General features: G+C 39.4%; 1 protein-coding gene across 1 annotated transcript in view; it reads left to right on the top strand.

Annotated features, from left to right (window-relative positions):
• Setbp1 (SET binding protein 1) overlaps nt 1-21,808 on the top strand; it is a 331,687-nt gene that overhangs the window by 278,592 nt on the left and 31,287 nt on the right. The window contains exon 4 of the mRNA XM_028783226.1: nt 17,001-17,171. Coding sequence (XP_028639059.1) covers nt 17,001-17,171 — 171 coding nt within the window. The remainder of the gene's footprint in view (nt 1-17,000; nt 17,172-21,808) is intronic.

The raw sequence follows: 21,808 nt of genomic DNA, 5'->3' as shown, positions 1-21,808 counted from the left end.
TAGTCTGTGCTGTGGGCTTTAGAGAGGCACAGCAAGGACAGGGGGTATTGCCCTGCTCCCCAGGTCATGGGAGAAAAGAACACACAAGGTCAACAGCAGATTGAGATTCCTCTCCCAGATCTTCCAGGAAACATGTCCTGTATGGAGAGGAACCACGGAATCTGCAAACCATGTCTATCTGCCATGTGGTCCTACTTCTTCTTAATTCAGAAACATATTTCTGAGGATCCAGAGTCCCAGGGCTGAGGGTAATATTGCTACACTGACACTGTTGGCCTCTGAGAACCTTGGCGTTGTGAGGCTGAATGAGATGTTCTGAGAGGTCCCTGTCTCCTGATGTTCTGTTATCCTGGTGTCTGAGCTACAGAACTCCCTTGTGTCCATGCCACCATGTTTTACTCTGGTGGTATTTCAGAATTAAGGCTTTCACAGCTAAATTCTCCTCAATTTCTCATTTTCCTGAAATGAAAAAAGAAAGTACTTGCCCCCTCCAAATTTTGTGTCCTGCTCTGATTGCTGAAATCATAAAGCACCACGTCATCTCCTGTATAATACTCTTCAATTGCGACATATTTCTTAGATAGTCTGAAAAGTGTACCATCTTGCTGCAGCTTCTGACAGCAGTGTCCATGGTGTGGTTTCATGTGTAATGATTTGCTATTTCTATGCCCTTGTCAAACGCTGCTGTCATTTAGTGAAACATGGGTTTGTTGGGTACATGATTGCTGCTGGTGAGACACTCTGGGAAATACAGGTACAGTATAACTACAGACTCTTCTTAAATTAATAATTATCTTACTGGGAAGTCAAAATTTCAGCAAAGCATAATAATATTAATAACAATATACCTCCTAGGAGCCAAGTGGTATGCTAAATACTTAATGGACTTTTCCACCCTTCATTTAAGCCTTACATCAAAATCCTTGAGATCTCTCGGTTCAGTCTTGTTTTTCACAGATAGAGAAGCTAAGGCTGGGGGTGGAGAAATGGCTCTGTGGTTAAGAGCACTCATTGACTGCTTTTCCAGAAGTCCTAAGTTCAATTCCCAGCAATGACGTTGTGCCTCACAACCTCCTATAATGAAATCTGATGCCCTCTTCTGGCATGTAGCCATGCCTACAGAGTATTCATATATTGTTTTTTTTTAAGTAAACAAAATTAAAAAAAATAAGATTGAATTTGTTTGCACAAAGCTGGGGCAGTGGTTGGTGTATCTGACTGATCCTAGGAGTTTAACTGTCACATAGTCAAGGATTAAAAGGTGGCAATACAATTGAGGTCAAAGGTGTAGAAGTACCGAGGGAGGAAGGTTATCTAACAGGAGTTTGCAGGGATTATCTGAGGATGATAAAGGGGAGGCAATGGTCCTCAGGTGAGAGGAAATTCTGGCTCATAGGTACAAAGAAACAAAGACTGTATATGAGGGTGATATGAGGAGCACCAAGGACCACTGTCAGCCTGCCCAAGTCTTCTTTCCTACAGGGAGAACCTTTGATGAAATGTTGGAGAGAAAAAGCCTCTACCTGGCCAAACTGAGAGCCCAGGAGCTCTCAACTGTGAGTGTCCTTCAAATAAAGTTCTGGCCTGTGGAAAAGCTGCCCTCAGATAACTTTGATGATTTAGAAAAACACATTCCACTTATTACATAACCAACACTGGAAAAATAAGGTTTTACTGTCAGTTTTATAACAGAGCAAATGTAATAATTTCCAGGTTTAAAAAATGGAGTAGGATATTTTATTTTACAAATAGAAATTAAATTGTATCTGTTTATTCTGTATAACATGTTGTTCTGAAATATGTATACATAGTGGGATAGTTAAATCGTCTGAATAAGAATATCCATTAGCTCACAGACTTGGAATTTTTGTGAGGACATTTAATTTTTTTTAATATTGCATTTGCCTTATTGACATTTCCTGACCACTTCACTTGCTCTGTCGTGCTTGATTTCAGCTTGAGAAGTCTAATTCCTTGGTGCCTGTCAATCTTGGATGTGTTTTGTTTTGTTTTGTTTTTATTAGTTCTGGATTCATGGTGATTTCCATAGTTGTGGCTTCTTTGTACCTTTTTTCTTAAATTCATTTTTAGTCATATTTTTCATACAATGTGTTTTGATCAGATTCTTGCCCTTCCCCCGACTCTCCTCATATCCTTCCTGCCTTCTTACCTACCCAACTTCATGTTCCTTTTCTCTCTCAAAAAAAGGAAGAAAAGAAAAGAAAGGAAAATAAAAAACAAACTAAAAAAAATTTACAAAGCAAATAAGACAAAAGATAGCAAAACAAAACATCAAGTGTACAAAAAAAAAATCGTGGAGTTCATTTTGTGTTAGCCAACTGCCCCTGGGCATGGGGCTTTCCCTGGAGTATGGATGATAAATCTAGTAAGACTCGATTGGAGAAAACAGATTTTTTCCCTTTCCTACCAGCTATGAATTCTTTGTTCCAGGTAGGCTTTAATGTCTACTTCTTCTCCATGTTTAGATTCTGTCTGGTTTAAAGCTATGCAGGTCTTGTACATGCTGTCAGCCTCTGTGAGTTCCTGTGTGTATTGGTTCTGCTCTATCTCAATGACGTTCTTCTTTCAGAGATTTCTACCAACTCTGGCACTTACAATATTTTAACTCCCTCTTCTGCATAGATCCCTGATCCATGAGAGGAATGGTTTGTTAAAGACATTCCACTTAAGACCAAGTGCTCTGAAGTCTCTCAATTTTTGCACATTGACCAGTCAACACTACATAGTGCAAAAAAGAAGCTTTTCAAATGTGGGCTGAGTAATGTACTGATCTGTGGGTATAGAAGTATATCATTAATAGCCAATATATTCTGTTTTTGTTTTGGTTTGTTTTGTGCTATGTTTCTTTAGCATAATAATAATGATAGTGCTCCCCCTCCCCAAATTAGGGTCTATAACATAGTATAGGTATGGATTCTTGGACAATTTATTGATATTGGTTCCTTCTTATGGAGTGGGCCTTAAATACAATGAAAAAGTGACTGGTTACTACCATAATATTTGTGCCACTATACAAGTATATATTATTATACAAGTATATATTATAGGCAGGTCACTTTTGTAGGTCACAAGGTTTAGAACTAGATAATATTTATGATCTCCCTACTTGTAGCCTGTCTATACATTCTTTAAATTTTAAAAATGATATTTTTGGTTTTTTATTTGTTTGTTTTTTAACTTCTAAGTCCCAAATTATGGCATTATTTCCTAGAGAGAATCAAGAAACAAGACACTTGCTGGAAAGGATTATATTTCTCCACCTTTGCCGAAAGGAGATACGTGAAAACTATTTCTTGTTCTTCTTGTCACTGTCAGGGGTCCAGACACTAACAAATAAATATATATTTCTAATATTCTTAGGAAAGAAAGTCTACCTAAAAGAAGTTACAGCAGAAAGACTTCCATTCAAATTCTTGTTAACACCGAGGTCTATGAGAACCTAACCTCAGCCTCATTTTCCTCAGATATAAAATATGGTTAGTGAGTGTTAGAGGACTTTAAAGTGATACATGTGATCCTTTCTAAATTCTATGAGGAAACCTTGGACTGTTTGTTGGCCCTGAAATAACCACAAAGGTTTTATTAAAAAGTGGCTTCCTCTGTAATTCAGCTCTGAGGCATGCTTTTTATCTTCAGGTGGTACCTACATCTCCATGATTTGGAAAACAAACAAAAACAAAACAAAACAAACAAACAACAACAGGGAAGATTGATCATGGCCTGTTCATACCCAATAAAACTATCTTGTGTTATTTAGTTTACCATAAAGACAGAAGATCTCAGAGTTGGGAAGATGGTACAGTACGTGCTGCTCTTCCAGACGACTGGAGTTCAGTCCCAGCACTCATGTCCATTTGCTCACAACAGCTGCTTGAATTCCACCTCCAGCAGATCGTACTTTTTCTTTAAGTGAGAGCTCTCTTATCTTCTCCAAAGTCGAAGTCCTTCTCCCATTTGGCTCTCAATCTTCCTGTGAGTTGAGCAGGTTGGTTCCCCACTATTTAAGACCAAAGGAAACCTCTCTCTACTCAAGAGAAAAAAATCAGAAAGAATCCTAGACCAGGCTGTCTCCAGTGTTTCCACCACTCTACTGTGCAGTTTTCCTTTGTCAACATAAACTCTATGTCAACAACATCCAACGTCACTCCAACTAGCATAATCTAATGAATGCCCAGGCCGTGAGTGTTCATACTGGTCCATATAGCAGTTTGAGTGCTAAGTGGATCATTGACTATTATATATTCATCTATAAATTCCAGTGTTTTTGTGTGGTACTCATCCCAATGACCATTATCCCTGTTTTCCCAGTGGTAGGAGAAAGTTGAATTGGTATGGCTTGTCACTGGTGCAATGACTTGTCCTTTCTCAAATTTATAGTGTTGCTTCCTCATCCTGGTGCCATTTAACAAAGATGAGGTCTACCAATATCCTTTTTTTTTTTCATTACAGTTGCCCAATATATATATATAGTTGGAGTAATTATTGATTTAGGCATTTTGTCCCTGCTTCCTGGGGCTTCTCTCATGCCCTCTGTGCCAATGCTTCCAACTTGTTGAAAATCCAGGTAAGGTGTCAATTCTCAATGATGTCTTTCTGTTCCAATAGAGATGAAGCTCCATCCCTTGACCTTTGGTACTCATCATAAAGTACTTACCACATCAACTTCTCTACATTTTTCTTTGGCACGTTAAGAACAGAAATTTGCCTTTGGATCTTTGTATTTAGGTCTGAGGTAAAAGCAAAAGTTATTGTGGCATTGTTGAGTGAATGGAATCACTGAGAAGACTTACTAACTTATACAGCTTTGCCTTCAGCCTTGATAATATAAGCACAGAGCTCAGCTTTTTAACCATGTTGAAATGCATCTTCCATAAAAATAATCCAGTTGTTGGCACTGTAGCCTTTACTATCGTATCATTAGCATAAATTCTTATTCTTAACCATTTCCATTATGTATGTTTGTATTCAATCTAAACAATAAGTAAGTTACATTATTTTACTAGTACTTTAGATTATGCTAGTTAAAAATCACTGCAGTAAATCTCTCGCTTGGTCCCAGGGGTTGTGAAAGGTAATACGAGTGGTCTTTTCCACTCAGGGTAGATTGTTATTTTTATTTAAATTTCTTGTTTCTGAATCTTATTTCTTCAAGTAGGTAGTTGGCTTCCCTAAGAATGGACTGTGCCTTACATGCTAAGGACCCCCCAGAGGACCTGGAATTGCTGTGTTCACAGTAGGCAAGAACACTCCTGAGGAATAACACATAAATAAAACTGTTTCCATCACCTAGCAATTTATTGAAAAAAATGTAGCATCATATTAATTATTTAGAAGTCCACATGACTTTCCTTCCTGGAGCCCCAGCTCTCAGAAAAGACAGCAGAGATGAGGCTCTCCTTGACCAACAAAGCTTCTTCCAGGTTGTAGACATTCCCGTGACTCCTCTATTAGTAGCCTCTAGCCTGCTTGCCTTTGGTTTTCGTCCTCTGTCCTGGAGATTGAACTTAGGGCCTCACCCATGCTGGATGATACCTTTCCAATGTCCCAGATTCTCTGGACATCTCCCTAGCTGGCCTCTTCTGAGCATGATTTCTGCCATGGCCATAGAGTAAGATTTCACAGACATCATCAGTTTAATCCCTATCACACCCTCCAAGCTAGTTTATTAAACTTCTTTTTTTCCTACAAAGTAAGGAAAGTGAAGCTTTAAAAGGTTACATCACTTAAACGAGGTCACCACTTAAGTGATAGAGTGTGGATTTTCAGCTGAGGTCCATCTGGCTCTAGGGTCACAGGCTTATCCCCAGCTTAAATCTCCTTCTCTTTAAGTGGTTTATTCCCAATCATGGGCTAACACATTTGGACTCTGCCTCCTGCATGAAATGTTCCTATCTCCATATCTTTGCTTTCACTTTCTCCATTGATCTCCTCCCTTCTCTAGGATAAAGATTATAATTTGTCCCAGATGCCTTTTATTGTGAGCTAACATCTCATATTCCCCTCTCCAACCCCCGTGACCTTGAATGGTTTGAGACTGCTTCTGTGGATGTGCTTATTCCGTTTAGAAATGCCAGATTCTTTTTGGAGCTCCCACTCCTTGGCCTGCCAAATAGAACCCAGAGTACAGAAGTCCTTGCTATCTATCCTCTGTCATGATGGGCTCCGGGTAGCTGGATTGACTCCTGTGACTCTTTGAATACAAAGTGCCATAATCTCTTCACTAGTGCCAAACCTCTGTAGTGACAATTTCTTCTATGATCACAAGAGTAACCACAGATTCTTTATCCACAGCGTCTACATCTGGAAATTCCCCTATTCTTTTCTGCATGACTTAAAGACCTCCCTAAATATGTTAACTACTGAAATGCTTCCCTTTCATCTTAAACCATATTAGCGGTTATGCAACAGTGTGAAGATGTGCCATCAGTTAGCTTTATGTACCACAGAGTAATTTGAATCAGCACCGGCATCGCTCTAATCGAACTTGCTTCAGACCACTTTAGGGGCTAGGCAGCACTAGAATTACCTTAGTTAGTACATGGTTGAGAAAATGCATTGCTTTCATTTCTCGAACAGGGCCTTGCAGAATTAACCAAGTACAAAGCAATGTTGAGATGCATTTAACCTCATTAGTTTCCAGAGGACCGACTGTCTCCAATCCGTCAGAGTTGAACTACATTAGCGAGACTCAACTATTTCCAAATCTCATTTACATAATGGATGAGATGTGAAATGAGCCCGATGCAAGAGGAGCCACCCGGAGGCACTAAAGTTTATCACAATATGTAAGAGTTCTTTTAGATCATTGCATTAAATTCCCACTAACAAGATAACAAATTAATTGCCTTTATTACTGTACTAGCCCAAAGTCTATTGAGTACAGAGTATCAACCTAGGAAAGCAGCTGGGGTTCCAACGGTGGTGGGCAGGAAGGATTTGTACAAGAAGATGGTGAACAGTCCGTGATTTTTTTCCCTGTCCCTTTAAGAAATTCCAGGCACCTCTGTAATCTGATGGTGGACTTTGGCTTTATTAGTGAGGTAGGCTAGGATGAGTAAATCAACTGTATCAGACAAGCCTCAGGACATCTAGAAATTGATCATTCTGCCGAAATAAGCACTCTGTGTTTATTAGCTGGGAGTTCATCACTATCGCTTCTCCTCATCCAATTCCTAAGAGATTTCAAAGCCATCATCATGGTATTAGCTCGTCTGACTGAACTACTAGAGATAAAGATTAGGAGATCTATCTAATGATGGGTCTGAGTTTCTGTGGTTCTGGTTTTTTTTTCTTTCTTTCTTCTATTGCCCAGAAGAGAGCTTTACGAACACACAGTCCATGTCTATATCTGCACACCTGCACACGATCACAGTGCATTTGTACCCAGTAAGATGAATTCAAATAATGGGATAAAGTAAATGCTCTTAAGAAATTCCTTAAAGATCATAAAACAGTGAATTCATCCCTAACATAAAGAAATGGCCACCTAACAAGGATATATGTTAATTTTATTTCTCTAGCCAGAAACAGTGGACAATATTGTACTGAGAATAATTAGATTCCATCATCACATTTATAATTAACCTCTCTGTCAGTGATTAGACATATCTATAGATATGGCCAGGAAGATGACTGCATATGAAACTGCTCTCCGACAAACTAGTAAATGTGCATTTATCTATTTATGCATATATTTATATACACACATGGACTAACCTCCTGATATGAAGCTTTTTCTCAGTGTGCCTTCTAAATAAGCAGTAATCAAAATGCAAATGAGGTGACCCAGTTAGCATCACATGCAGGTCTGTATTGCCACACAGATGTGCTGTGCAACCGTATATTCTAGAGGTAGATGGAGAGACACTGCGAGAGATGTTTACACTAACTGATGCTGATTTCTAAAGCTCTGCACATTCTGCAGAATCCAGGGAAGAACCTTCCAGAAACAATAGTCCTCTAGTTTATATCACATCTATTGTTTCCAGGCAGCCCTGTGAATACAGACTCACGAGCATGCACTAGGGGGGACAAACAAACTTGTTCTGTGAAGTTCGAAAATTCAACCCTTGATACAACAGAGTCAACAAGCTAGCCTGAGCTGATGAGAAGACAAATGCAATGTAACACTAAGTAAAAGTGAGTTGCTTGCTCTCGGCAAGGGTGGGGCCTAACTGATTTCCATCCCAAAGAAACTACTTTGCCTTACTTTCCTGAAGTCCTATGTATTCCTCAACAGCCTATTGCAGAGCTCCACACACATTTCAGTAGTAAATCTGTAACTGACCTGCTCCCAAAGGATATAAAGAGTAGACTAGAAGCATTGTACTATTAAATTGGTTTTAATTACATGTGCGGATTTGTTCCTCCCTTGTTATTACCTTTCGTAAATCCCCTTATTATATTTTCCAAGGACAGGCAACCCTATTGTCTACATTTTTTAAATCATGGATGAAATTACATCAGCATTACATTGGTTTTTATCTGCCCTTTGTCCTTTTGTGGTGTGTATAGTGTGTGTGTGTGTGTGTGTGTGTGTGTGTGTGTTTGGAAAATTTAGCAAGATTCATATTAGAACCTAAAGGTTTCTATGAATCTTGATCATGATGCAGAATTTTCTCTCTGTATATATGTTATTCTTCTCAGCAGACCTGAGGTCTGAGATACCATATCATTCCAAATCCTTGTGACTTGGAATGTCTCTTCTTTTTGCAACTTTGGTAGTGGGTAGGTCTTCTGTATGATATCATTGAGCACTTAGAGAAAACACCTTTCTGCTCATCAAACCTTTTCACTGCAATATCAAGAATGACTAAATCTGAATCATTGTAACATATCACATAAGGTGAAATGCTCTCAAATGTGAATCTGTCTATGATTAAAGCAGTTCCCCTTTAATCCCAGCTACATGCACTTCTAACAAAAGAGAGCTAAGAACAAATCATGCTGTTTAGAAGTTTCTTTGGCATTTGAAAGTTTAGAATCAGAATAATGGACTGGAATAGATTCTGGCCCGAAGACTGAAGCAGAAAAGCCTTCCTTACATTGTCCAACTTCATCCAGCAAGTGGTGGGGGGGAGGAGAAAGCCAAGGTCTCTTACTTTCAATCTCTTATTTCTCAACTTATCAATATACTTATCTCTAATGTGATTTATTGACTATACATAGTCATTGAACAATTTGAGTCAGTTTTATGCTGGAAATGTATTTTTAAAAGGCTAAGCTCATTGACTCCTAAGGGATCGAAGCTGTTCAGGGCACACACATAACTTAAACGTGAGGAGTAAGTTTTAAATGAGACAGTCCTAAGAATGTGTCACTGAGAAATAGTAATGGCTGACATAATGGGTACTTAGTAAGGTGAGGCACTGTAATAATGATTTTTTTTGTTTTAGTATTAGTTTTTACTTGTTATTGCAACAGATTTTTACAAACTTACATGTTTAAATAAGGCAAATGTATCATATTTACATTATTGGAAATCACATGTCCAAAGTGGTCTCACTGAGCAAAAGTCAAGGGTAGATTATTTCCTGAGAGCTATAGTGAGGGTAATTTCTTTGATTTTCAGCTTCTGTAAATCACCTGCAGTCCTTGGCTTCTGACCTTTTTTCTTGTGTCTTAAAGGCCAGTGACAAAGCTGCCACCATTATATGTGGTCCTTTCTCCTCTTCTCTGCCCTGTACCTCTACCGTATTGGTCTCCTGTTGTTACGTTGTGGTCATTTGGATAAATACATCTATCGTCACTATTTGTGGTCAGCTGATTTGAGATATCTATAGGCTAGTTACCTTCAACCTTAATTCTCATTTGCATTTTTACAGAACATGTGCACAGGTTCTAGGAATTAACATGTTGTAAGTAATTCTTTTTGGGAAGACAAGGCATGACTTCCCCTCCAATAGTACAAAGCCTGCTTATTTCTCCTTAACGGACCAAGAAACTGTCAGAGAGCTAGTATCACTTTCTCAAAAAAAAATCATACAACTAGTAAAGTGTTACTCTAAGAAATATATTTTTAGCTTCTATATTATACCAAAAAATGAATTTTTAGATATTAAGGATGTGTGATTTAGTAAAAACAGCATCCAAAAGCTTTGGGCGTTGAAGGATAGGGATGTTGATTCTATATAGTCATGCAGTCAACAAACCTTCTAAAGCATCTCATGCCTATCAACCTCAGTTGTGAAGAATGAAAAGAAATGTATGATTTCTGACTATTAGCATTTTATAGATATCTAGAAGAATTAGCAGAGAAATAAAGACATATTACAGATCAAGACCTAGATCCTGTGGTCAGAATTTTGCACCGTGAAATGGCAGATTGGAGAAGAGACACTAAGTCTGCCTGACTGCAGGGGGACATTGCCCTTTGGTCTCCTGCTTTTCCCAACATATCACCCTGTACTTGCTCTATATAACCTTCTTCTCTTGGTTACAGAAAGAATTGTTGGGTTTGCTTTTGTTCTTAACACTTTCTTGTTCCAGCTGTCTCTCCACTCTTAGTTACTGAATTCTACCCACATTTCAAGACTGAGACCTTTGAGTGAAAAAGTGTTTCCATTCAAGGAGAGTTTGAGTCCTCAGAACCTAATGGTATCTGGCACATTCAGATAGTCAGGAGTGCTGAATACTAGTAAGGAGTGGAAATGCAGCCTCTCCAAGCCAGTGAGTATTGTCTTAGCTTTCTAATTCAGGACACACTCACTTGGACATATTCCTATCTTGTCAGACTGATCAGTTTTATTTCTTTGTCTGTTTGTTTCCATCATATCTCTTTCTCCATGGCTACACTACCCCTGTAAGACAGAGATTACAACTTCCAAGGTTGGGTAGTTAACGGTGAAGCACTACATGCTTCATAGCTTCATAAATAACCAATTCTAGGCCTGTTGGAATGTAGTATGATTAAGAGTGGCCTTGCCTGAGTTTTATCTTTTAAGGTCTTAAAATGAAGTAAAAACTCATCTGTCACAAACTTAGTGATAGCAATCCCTACTGAACTGGTTATTTGGTGTCTATGAAGTCCTTGATTGAAAGCCAGCTTTTGTTCCTCTCATCAAGACCCAAGGCCCCAAGACATATGTACTCAGGGTGCCATGCCTTTTGCTAATTTCCAAATGTCCCTCTTAACAAAACTCAGGATCCATAAAGATACATCCATGTGGATGTGATGCCTCTTTCTAATGACATCATATAAATAGTAGAGATTCTGCTTCTTGATGGCTAATATCCATAATCCCTTTAGTACCTGCCCGCATGGAAACTAATGGCTACTCTTTGCTCTATAGAAATTATTACAGCATAACTCATTTAGGAAATAGGAACTTCATTTTGTTCAGTGCCATATTGCTGATAGGATAGATATTGATACTTGTGAGTTAATGATTAGCATGATGCAACAAAAATAAACTTTGGAGTCAGAGAAATGGCTATGCCTGCCTCACATGAGTGTGATCACTGCCACCCATGTATAAATGAAAACTGAGAAGCAACTCCATAAAGTTGTTTTCTGGAGTCTTCATGTGTGCTTTGGCATGTATACATAAACACACAAATACATCATACATGCACACACAATAAAAATCATAAAGAATATTTTTAAATAAATGAAATAAAATTTACAGGATTTGGCACATGAAAAAAATATGATTTCAAAGATTGGAAGATTTCCTACAGTCACATTCAGTTTCTTCTGTAGCATGGATTCCCTTTGTTGGCTATGAGTAAAATCCATCTCCATACTACATAGGAGGTAAACTGTAGAATATTAATTGGCAACTGGCTAATCAGAAAGTGAATGATTGTTAAAATTTTAAAAACCCAAGAGTCAGAATCTTGTGAAACATGGAAAGCTTTGACTTGAAACAAGGACGTTCATATCACTTCATTTGCGTGTATGGTCTGTGAGCATGGGTAAGTTGTCTGGTTTGCTGTGCCTGGATTCCCTCGTATGAGTCAGTGAGCTCACCATGTACCTCTTACCATCTACAAATAGCATATTGCATGTCAAAATCCTTTGAAAATTAAAAGCTACTTAACTGATCAATGGATTTTAATTGCCCATTCATACCAAATTTTACATTCTTCAGAATAAGTAGAGGTCAGGGAGGTAATGAGAAGAACCAGCTATCCAAGGGGCATTACTTTGCCCTACCACACAACAGCATACACATCCGCTGCAGGAAGCACCTGCATTTGAAAATTTTAGAATTTGAAAATTAATTAAGCTACTCATGAAGCCTACGTGAGCCAAGTTCTGTCTCCCAGACACACTGCTCTCTATGGTAGATGTACCAAGATGAAATCTGTGGGATTCTTCAGTGATGAGCTGCCAGCTCCTATTTCAAGGAAGCCATGTGGAGGACCCAACAGTGAGTTAAAGTATCCAGATTGTGGCACCTCTGCCATCTGTATGGTCGGAGGGGAATCACATGACCTCTCTCGAACCTTTGTTTTCTCATCTACTAGAAAAGGGGAGTGAACAGCAGCCATCCCGTTAAGAGCATTTGTTTGTCATTGCTTCCTTTCCCCTGTAAAGAAATGAAAAATGAAAGGGAACTGACTTTATGAACCTGAGCGCAACATACAAATTATGAAGAAGAGGTTGGGTTTTACTTGCCAAGGTCACAAAGCTCATTAAAGGGACCCTGAGAAAGTCAGCCACCAGTGATCCTAGATTCTACCATGACCCTTGTGACCTTGAATAACCTGGGGAAGAGGTAATTGAGTAGCTACTTCTTCTTCAGAAGGAAGGGAATCGAAATATTGAAGCTATTGACTCACCCGTAAGGCAGTAAACAGTGCTTTGGTCCCTGACCTTTCCACATCCTGGGGCAGTCAATAACCTGGCCACTGGATTCAGCACTGGCCAGTGATTTTGATTGGGAGTAGTTTAACCTTGAACTGAGCTTCAAGTAACCAAGGCAACAGGAAGTCAGCTCCTGCATCTCAGGAGACGAATCCATAAATCAAGTCTCTAATGCAAACACGATGCACAGGTAGAGATTTGAGGGGATAAGTAGTCTGAGAAATTACCTTTGAAAGTGAGTGACTGTCCCTGAATCTGTTCTACCATAGTTACAAAGAGATGTTTAAAATTTATCAATAGAGGTCAACAGGTTACTATGATATATTTTCATATAAATAACTTTTAAAATTTTCTCTCATTTCTGTCTATTAATTATGACCAGATGTTAAATTAATGAAGTTATTAGTGTCATTATTTCTTCCTTTAAAAGCACATTGGTCTCTAAATATGCAAATATCAATGCAATATGCTTTGGTTAGACTATAGGAAAAATCGGAACTCATCTACCAAGAATGTTCTCTGTACAGACCCCCTACTGAATTTTTGTGATAATCCGTCCCCATACCCAGACTTTCTGCATGTTCCCTTGTAAACATCGGTGCTTTTTGTAAACAGTATGTGCAAGAATCTGCTTCTTTTTTTTTCTTTTCTTTCATTATTTAAAGAATCGGTTTCCTGCCTCTAAAACTCCAGTTCCTATGTACAGAGAGAGAAGCCAGGCCCAGTCTGGGAAGAAACTCTCCAAGTGTCCCATCATGGACCATCTGCTGTCACTAGATTGAAAGGAAACAAACTCTTTGGCCGCCTGCACAGTGTTACTTCCCAGGGGGCTGCTCCTTTCCTCTCGTCCATGCTCTCCAGACCTGTGCTCTCAGAAAGAGTGACTCCCTTCATCCCAAGCTTATCTGATAGACTTGTCCCTATATACTATTTCTGGGTGTCCATCATCCTTTCAAAATCCAAAAATGACTGAGGAAAACATGAGGGCTACTTTCCTGTTCCTTTTCTTAGATATAATTTTAAAAGTTGACAACTCCTAAATTGTCTAGGGTCTTTGCAGAAACTTCACAGCAGTGATCTGAATGACAGAGTGTTTTCAGTGTGGTTTTATGGCATTTCACATAGTCTGTATCGTAAACACTTGAGTGGCAAGTGTACCCAGCAGAGGTATGCTCAGACCAGCTCTAATGAGATGCTGTGGACTGAGACTAATTTAGATTGTAAACATTTGCATGAAAATGGGTACAACTGAAATGACTGGAAATCAGTCTATTCCCAAGTGAGGGTTAAATATTCATCTAATAATCCTGTTTATTGCTTCCATTCCCCAAACACATCATAATTTAAATAGAAAGGTATCTGCTTAACCTGCATCTACAGGTACAGAAATGCCTTGTCGGTGACTTTTCCATGTAATGAATCCTGATAGCTTAGAAATCAGAAGTGTGTTTGGAAGGAATACTGCTGTGGTCTTAGAGAGAACAAAAAATAGGAGTTTTGTATTGTTTTGCTTTGTTTCCTGCCTATTGTCCCTATGATCAGATCAGACTTGTTAACAGTCACAAGCTACTCCAATATTATAGTCAAAGACATTTATAGATTTGTATTCCCCACCCTTCAAATTCAATGGAAAAATAAAGTTAATATATGTTTGTAATTTTCAAATCTTTCAAAATATTTATAATTGCTAGAAGCAGTGGCTTATACTTATAATTCCAACTCCTAGGAGACTGAGACAGGAGGATTGCCACCTGAGTTGTAAGCCAGCTTAGGCTACAGGCAGAGTTCCAGATTAGCCTGACTACAGAGAGAGACCTTTCCCCTTCCTTAATATATCCATGTATTCACATTATGATATGTATGGTATATGTGAAACAATAAAGGCTAAGAAGTAAAGGGGAACTCTTCCTAATCCTCATTCCTATTTGGCACAAACCCCTGATCCCTCCTTCCTTAGAGTAGTTCCTGGTAGCAATATGGATGGATGGATGTTCTTACAGGTGACTGTAGCTACTCTGGGTGCTATGCTCAGTCTATCCTAAGCACACCTGCATATTCTGCTAAAAGAGCACCCTGTGCACTTTTGTGTATCTCTGTGAATGTACCTTGTAATATTTTCCCATATAATTTGACATTTGTCTCTTTCTACCTTCAAAATACTCTGACATACAAATTCAATTCAAGAAAGTGAAAAAAAATGTGTTATTCATGGCATCTTAAAGAAGTTTCTGAGACAAGAGCGGAGAGTGGAAGGAGGGTGGCAGGGGGAAAACAAAATATTAGCATGACCCATTCTTCAGGTGCTTCATTCAGTTGTGCAGTAAGACTTCATTGCCCACAGCATGAAGCATGCTGGGATAGATCTGGATTGTGGTCAGTGTTGTATGGTCCAATGGACCAAGATGATCCTGGCTTTAGCATTCAGCAACTGGAGATACCCAGCTCAACCAAAGAGCAGGGGGACTTTATTTATCTTTCTCTTAAGCTCTGCAAAAGGGTGTTCTTCTCATCTGTAAAATTGAAAAAAAAAAAAGTAATAGCTATGGTCACACCTCACTGAACTGCCATGAAGCCAACGTGATTAAAGGTGATCTCACTGTAGTGACTGAGGTAACATTACTCTAAGGAAGCAACTCTATCATGCAGGCTGATTGGCATGGGAAAGAATAGTGTCAAGAATAACTGACAAAACCTAATTTGTTAGTGTTGATCTTAGCAGTGTACAGCCTACAGAGAGAGGAAGCCCAAACAGAAGGCAGTTTGACACAGACTGGGCATACTCAACTCTCTAGGCTTAGACGTGGTTTACAACTAGGAATTTAATTTAGATAGGTGTCCGTAAATCCTTAACCTGATCAGGAAAGAGAGCTGAGCCTTTACTTACTGGTTTGAATTACTTCTAAACAAGTCATGGGCCATATTTATCTCTATTATCTACAGTAATAATAATAATAGTGGTAGTGGTAATGGTAATAATAATAGACACATTAATAATAATGGTAAAGACATTCAAAGCAAGGAGTATGTCCTGGAACTCATTCCAAGTGTCTAACCTTGATTAACTCACTGAATGCCAAGCACAACTCACAAACTTTTGCCCTTGTCCCTCTTTTTAAGAAAGTTAACCTTAAAAACTCAGCATAGTTTAAAACTATGAACTTAAGTATTAAGTTACATTAAATTATATTAAGTAAGTTGTTCTTGCTAATAGCCTGGAAGTGTCAGACCTGGGAATCAGGGTCCAGATTTAGATATTAGGGTCCAGAATATCTCAAGAGAGTATCAGGGGCTGGAACATCCTAGTTACCTGGCCTGTGATGCTTGTGGAATCCTGACACTCAGGGTCTTCTGAATCAACTGCTCCAGTCCAGCCTGCACAGTTCTTCGCAGCCTCTAGCAGTCATATTCTGCATGAAATTGTGTGTTTAGCATCCACACATGGCAAAATATATTTCTGGTCTATACCTTTTGTTGAATTTCATTCATTTTAATGTGTGAATGATATTCATGATATACTCCATTTTCTCAATAAAGCCAGCCACTGGTGAACACCTGACGTAATTACTTAACTGGATCCTGTTCCGCCTTAACTATTCCTTTGAAAATGTTCTCAACATCAAGGATGATTTTCCCTTAGCCTCACAGGTCTGCACAAGCTCTGTAGAGTGTCTCTTCACCTCTTGTCATGCTGATCTTACAACTTTAGACTCTACAGCATCTAGAATGATAGTGCCCAAGGCCATGGGAATTGTCGTGTGCTGTTTTCTCCTCTGGTACTCATGTCTTCCCAGCGAGGTGAGATGGAAGCCTCACTAGGGTAGGTAGGGATCAAGTGAATTACCCTTCATATTGCATTGGTGTAACCTCTCTGTAAGGATGGGCTGCTAAATCCTCAGAAGGTTAATAGAAACTCAGTGCATTATACTGCTTCGTTAGATCTGTCTGGCCTCATATCTAGGCATCCATTCCAAATGATCCCCTAGTCCTAACCTAATCCTCAAATTAGCCATGACTATTTTTCTCTTCAAGTATTCTCAACTTCCTTTCTTTTTGTACTAGAAGGAGGACAAACAGTTCAACTATTTACTCAGATTAAGTTCAGGTTTTGTGATGGTTGCCTTGCTGTTCCCTTAAATCAACTACAGGTTCTGGGATTACTGTTTTTCAGGGATGCCAAGTCCTCACCTAAAAGTGGACCAGACGGCAGCACACAGTAAGAGTGAAGGCTCAGGATCCACCATGATGGCCAGGAAGAAGCCAACTGCAGTGGACAGTGTTGCAATTCCTTCAGCACCCGTATTATCTCTCCTTGCTGCATCTGCAGCAACATCAGATGCAGGTGAGTTCTTTACACATACAGAAGATGGGCACTTAAAAAGTCCTCTAGTCATGGAGTAGTAAATGACATCACAATACACTGTAGAGGTCTACAAAGCTGTCAAAACTAAAACTTATTGGTACAATTCAAATGGCCCCATAATAAATATAATAAGTAAATAAAAGTCACCACAGAACTCTGGGATGAATATCTGTGATCCTAGCACTCAGGTGGTGGAGACATAAAGATTGGAAGTTCAAGGTCATCCCCAGCTACTTAGTGTGTTTAAATTAACAAATAAGTAAATGCATTTGTAATGGCAAGGACCAGGTTCTGAGAGTGTGAGCCAGCGGTAAAGTACTTATCTGATATACACAGGTCTCATCCATACTATCAGAAAATTAATCGGTTAATTAATTTAAATCAATTATGGGTTGGGTATCTAATCAGAAGTGTTTGTGCTCCAAAGTGATTGAGAATGTGGGTACCACTTGCATGTACATACCAAGATATCCAACAGTTTTTATCTAGAATGTCTAAAGAAACAAAACCAAGACAGTCCTTTCAGGAGATAACAAACCAACCTGTCATTTAAAGTCCTCACCTCAGTGACTTTGTTCTGTAACACAGTAGATCAATGGGGCAGGTTCCTTCTCACCAGTTGAAATGGTCTTTTGTCAAACAATAGTCTTTATTGTCTGTAAACTCAACTGTGATCCCAGGTCATGACTGAATGTGAAGTGACTGGGCCCTAAACCCCCAAAAGCAAATGTGAAATGTTGCCAACATCCAAACACCTTGTGGTGGTGTCACAGAAGTGAGTTCTGGGAAGAAACCTTTAGCTCTGTCATGGTGCAGAACTGTCTTGATCCTGAACCTAAGAATCAGATTCTTTCCTCATAGAACCAGAGTGTCCTCATGGCAAGTTTAATAAGTTAAAAATGTGAAGGGGTTAAACAATTAGAAAACCAAAGAAAAACGTCAAAGTCCTCCTTTAAAACTAGTGTTTAAGAGTCATATGTGACACATGTCCAAGGCCCTGCAGTCACACACCAGGGAAAACAAGATGCATTATATGTATTGGGATATCTTAAGTGGAAAATGTAGAGGTAGTTCTGACGCTGTCCTGTTCACCAATTAGTTTTTGATTTGTTAGTAAAGAAGCCATGGGCCAGTTGCTGGGCATAAAGAATAGGTGGTAAGACCCAAGCATAACATGAAATTCAATATATTTCATCTGTACCTCATATTCTGTTTTGATTATTTTGTTTTGAGAATTTCACACATGAGAGAGCAATGTATTTTCATCATAACTTCTCCTCCTCCCATTCCTCCCCAACTTCCTCCTTTTAAAATCTTGTCCTCTCTTTCAATAATTTATGTGATATATATTGTATTTAGTTAGTGGTGTGTGTGTGTGTGTGTGTGTGTGTGTGTGTGTGTACATAAACATATACATATGTGTATACACACACAGGAATGTAGAAGTGACCCACTTGGGGATAAGTAGTCTACCAAGGGCCCATCCTTGAAGAAAATTGACTCTCCTCTCTTCCATTTGCCTGTAGCTCTTCAACTAGAGAAAGGGCATTGAGATTCCTTCCTCTGTCTTTGCCAGAATGTTGACTACTGTGGTTTTGTGTTGGCAACCATATTGTTAAGAGATCTTGAGTGTCCAGAAGGTGCTCCTCTGCAGCTGTCTTTCCAGTTCGCTGGCTATTGCTATCTTCCCACTCCCTCTTCCATGATATTCCCTGAGCCTTGAGTATAGGGGTGATATCATATATGTACCAGTTGATGACGGGCACTCCACAGTCACTTACTCTCTGTGCTTTAAGCATGAGTATTTAGAAGGCGGAATTAATTTAACAAAAAGGTAATAGTAGGTTCTCATCTGCAGTCTTTTCAGCCATGGGTTTTTGGCTAGGTATACAATACTGTCTTGAGTTTCTTCTATTGAGTCTTAAGCTCAATAAGACAGATCGTGATTACACCCAACAAATGAGGGCCAAAATTTCACTGTGGAACCTATCGTGCTCAGCGGATCATTATTGCAACTTGAAGGATTTGCATCTGGGTAGAACTATTGAAAACTTTTCTCTCCTGGTGGCTTACATGGCACTTTCCAATACTAGCAGAGCTAGTCATCAGGCAGGAGGCTTCCTGGGCAGTACCAGCTCAATATCTCCAAATCCATTGACCTAAGTATATGATATCTTAATCAAGAGAATCTTACTGTCAAAGTCTGCCAGGCAACCAAGAGCAGTGCCAATTGTCTTTATTGTTTAGGGGAGCATATAGATCGCTCTCAGTGAACAATGAACCTCACCTGGCACTCAGCTTTTTGTTTGATAATATTTGACAGTATATGATACTGTGCCCACTATCACTTGGTGGTGGCATGGGGTGCACTACAGGATTTCATTTTTCTTTACAGCAGAATATAATTCGATTGTATATATGTACCACATTTCCATTGTCCATTCATCATTTGAAGGGCATTTAGAATGTTTCCATTTCTTACTGGTTGTGAATAAGTAGAACTAAGTACGGAGGAACAAGTACCTCCTTAGTCCATATGCTATTTTTAGTGCAGCTGTGTTTTGACTGAGACCCATCCAAGGAGTCCAGGATAGAATGTTCCATCGGCAGTTTCATATTGGTGTTCCAGCATTTGGAATTCTAAAGTTTGGGGATTTCAGGTTCATAGGTTCAGGTTACATAGAAGTATGTAACCTGTACCTTGTTCCACCCACCCCCTTTTATCATTTTTGTGATGCTGCAGATGGAACCTAGGTACCACCCATGCTCAGCTGGTGCTTTATTATTAAATTACATTCCCAGTCCTTATAGGAATTTTTTTTCAAAGGTTAAAGTAATGGATACACTAAGAAAAGCCATCTAGGGATGATCTACTCAAAACATAAACGGGCTTTCTCTTGACCCAGCCATTCATAGACACTGAACCCATGTACTGTTTCATCATATGTATGATCTAAGAAAGAAAGACCACCTAAGAACCAGGAAGGAAAGGTACCATTAAAAACTTTCTTCTTTATTATAGCATATTCTAATACCAGTCTAGGAGAAGCAACTAAATGATAACAATTATTTGCTCTTCATCGGGTTTTAGTAACTAATAGAAAGAGCCAAGAATGAGTGATGGTATCTCCTGTCTCAGATAGATAACCCACACAGAGTTCTGTGAAAGAAACGATTGTACCATATTTTCAGAAAAGGAATCTAAGAGTAGAGACCTCATTGCCCAGCAGCCAATTGATGGGCAGTAGGTTCGAGCCCATGGTCTATACCTCTAGGTTTCCTGACCTCCTGTGTTTACTGAGTCCACATCTGGCAGCTCGCGATTTCACAGTTCCTGGGTAGTCTCAGAGCCCTTGCCAACAGTTAACCTCCAGATCTCTGCAGCCTTGCTCTCTTCTTCGTGCTTCCTCTGCTTTTTACTCTCTCTAGCACCAGTACACAGCTGACCTCGCTTTGGCAAGGTCATGCCTTTGGCCAGAAACAGTGCTTGGATGTGCTCTAACTACACTGCAGGCAGTTTTTCTTCCTGTTCACGTCTGATACATCTCCAAGACCCAGATTGCTTCAGCTCCAGCACACACTCTCGGTACCCAGTGTTTGGGCTGCACTTACCATCTTCTCCTAAACCAGAAAGTCTCCATCACTAATTCCTTGTAATAAAATTGTGTACATCTCAGAGAAGAGCCCATGACTTAGATTTTTACTGTATTCATGACCTGTAAACTGATGAAACACTCCATCAATATCTGTCAAGTAAGTGTATAGGCAAGTGTACTAAGCACAGTGTCTACTGTGATTAGAAGCCAAAGAAGAGACTCATGAATAGTCTTTGCTGCAAGCTCATTTTTTCATATAGCAGAATGTTGTGAGCAAAGAACTCAACTTGCCTGCATTCCCGTCCTTCCCAGACGCCACTAGTAATTAGACAATGAGTCCAATTGAAACAATAGCTTTCAGATTTTCATATGCTCACTGTGGAATGAGAAGTCTTGATGTGGGGTGAGGCAGATCAATGATATTATCAAAAGAAATCAAAGTAAGGAAATTCATGTCATAGAGGAGTGGGGAAGCCCCGATGGACCAGTGGTACCTCTGTGGGAGGACCTCCATGCAGAGAGAGCTGTATGTAGTACCCTGACTGGGAATCCAGAAGGGAATAGCTTGACTACAGCAAAAGATCTGGGATGTGGCCTGCACTATTCACCTTGAAAATACTGTTGGAACTTACTCATTATGCACTGAGAACTCCCTTTATGGATTGAAGAAATGTGCTTTTTTTTTTTAACTTTTGCTTGCAAAGCACAGATATTTCCCAGAGGCCAAAGACAGGTGGTCCACAAATCCCCCCTGCACTCTTCGATTCAGTGTGAAAGACAGTGTTGTTGGGATCACACGCTTATGTGGGCTTACCTCCTCTGCTTGCATCCAGCAGGTAATTTACAAATATACCAAGCAGTCAGAAAAGCAGGTGGGTATTAACGGCCTCAGTAATCAAAGCTAAGCCAAAACTCTCCAGAGTCAGGATGCAGGAACAGGCTATTTCATTTTGGCAGTATGAAAATGAGACTCTTCTGAGAATTGCACAGATTTGGTTGATTTCCGGTCTCCGGCTGCAA

The sequence above is a fragment of the Grammomys surdaster genome, unplaced genomic scaffold (assembly GCF_004785775.1).
Source record: "Grammomys surdaster isolate TR1022 unplaced genomic scaffold, NIH_TR_1.0 1036, whole genome shotgun sequence".
Taxonomy (NCBI): domain Eukaryota; kingdom Metazoa; phylum Chordata; class Mammalia; order Rodentia; family Muridae; genus Grammomys; species Grammomys surdaster.
Note: the sequence above shows the minus strand (reverse complement) of the source record. Positions and strands in the feature narration are given on the sequence as shown.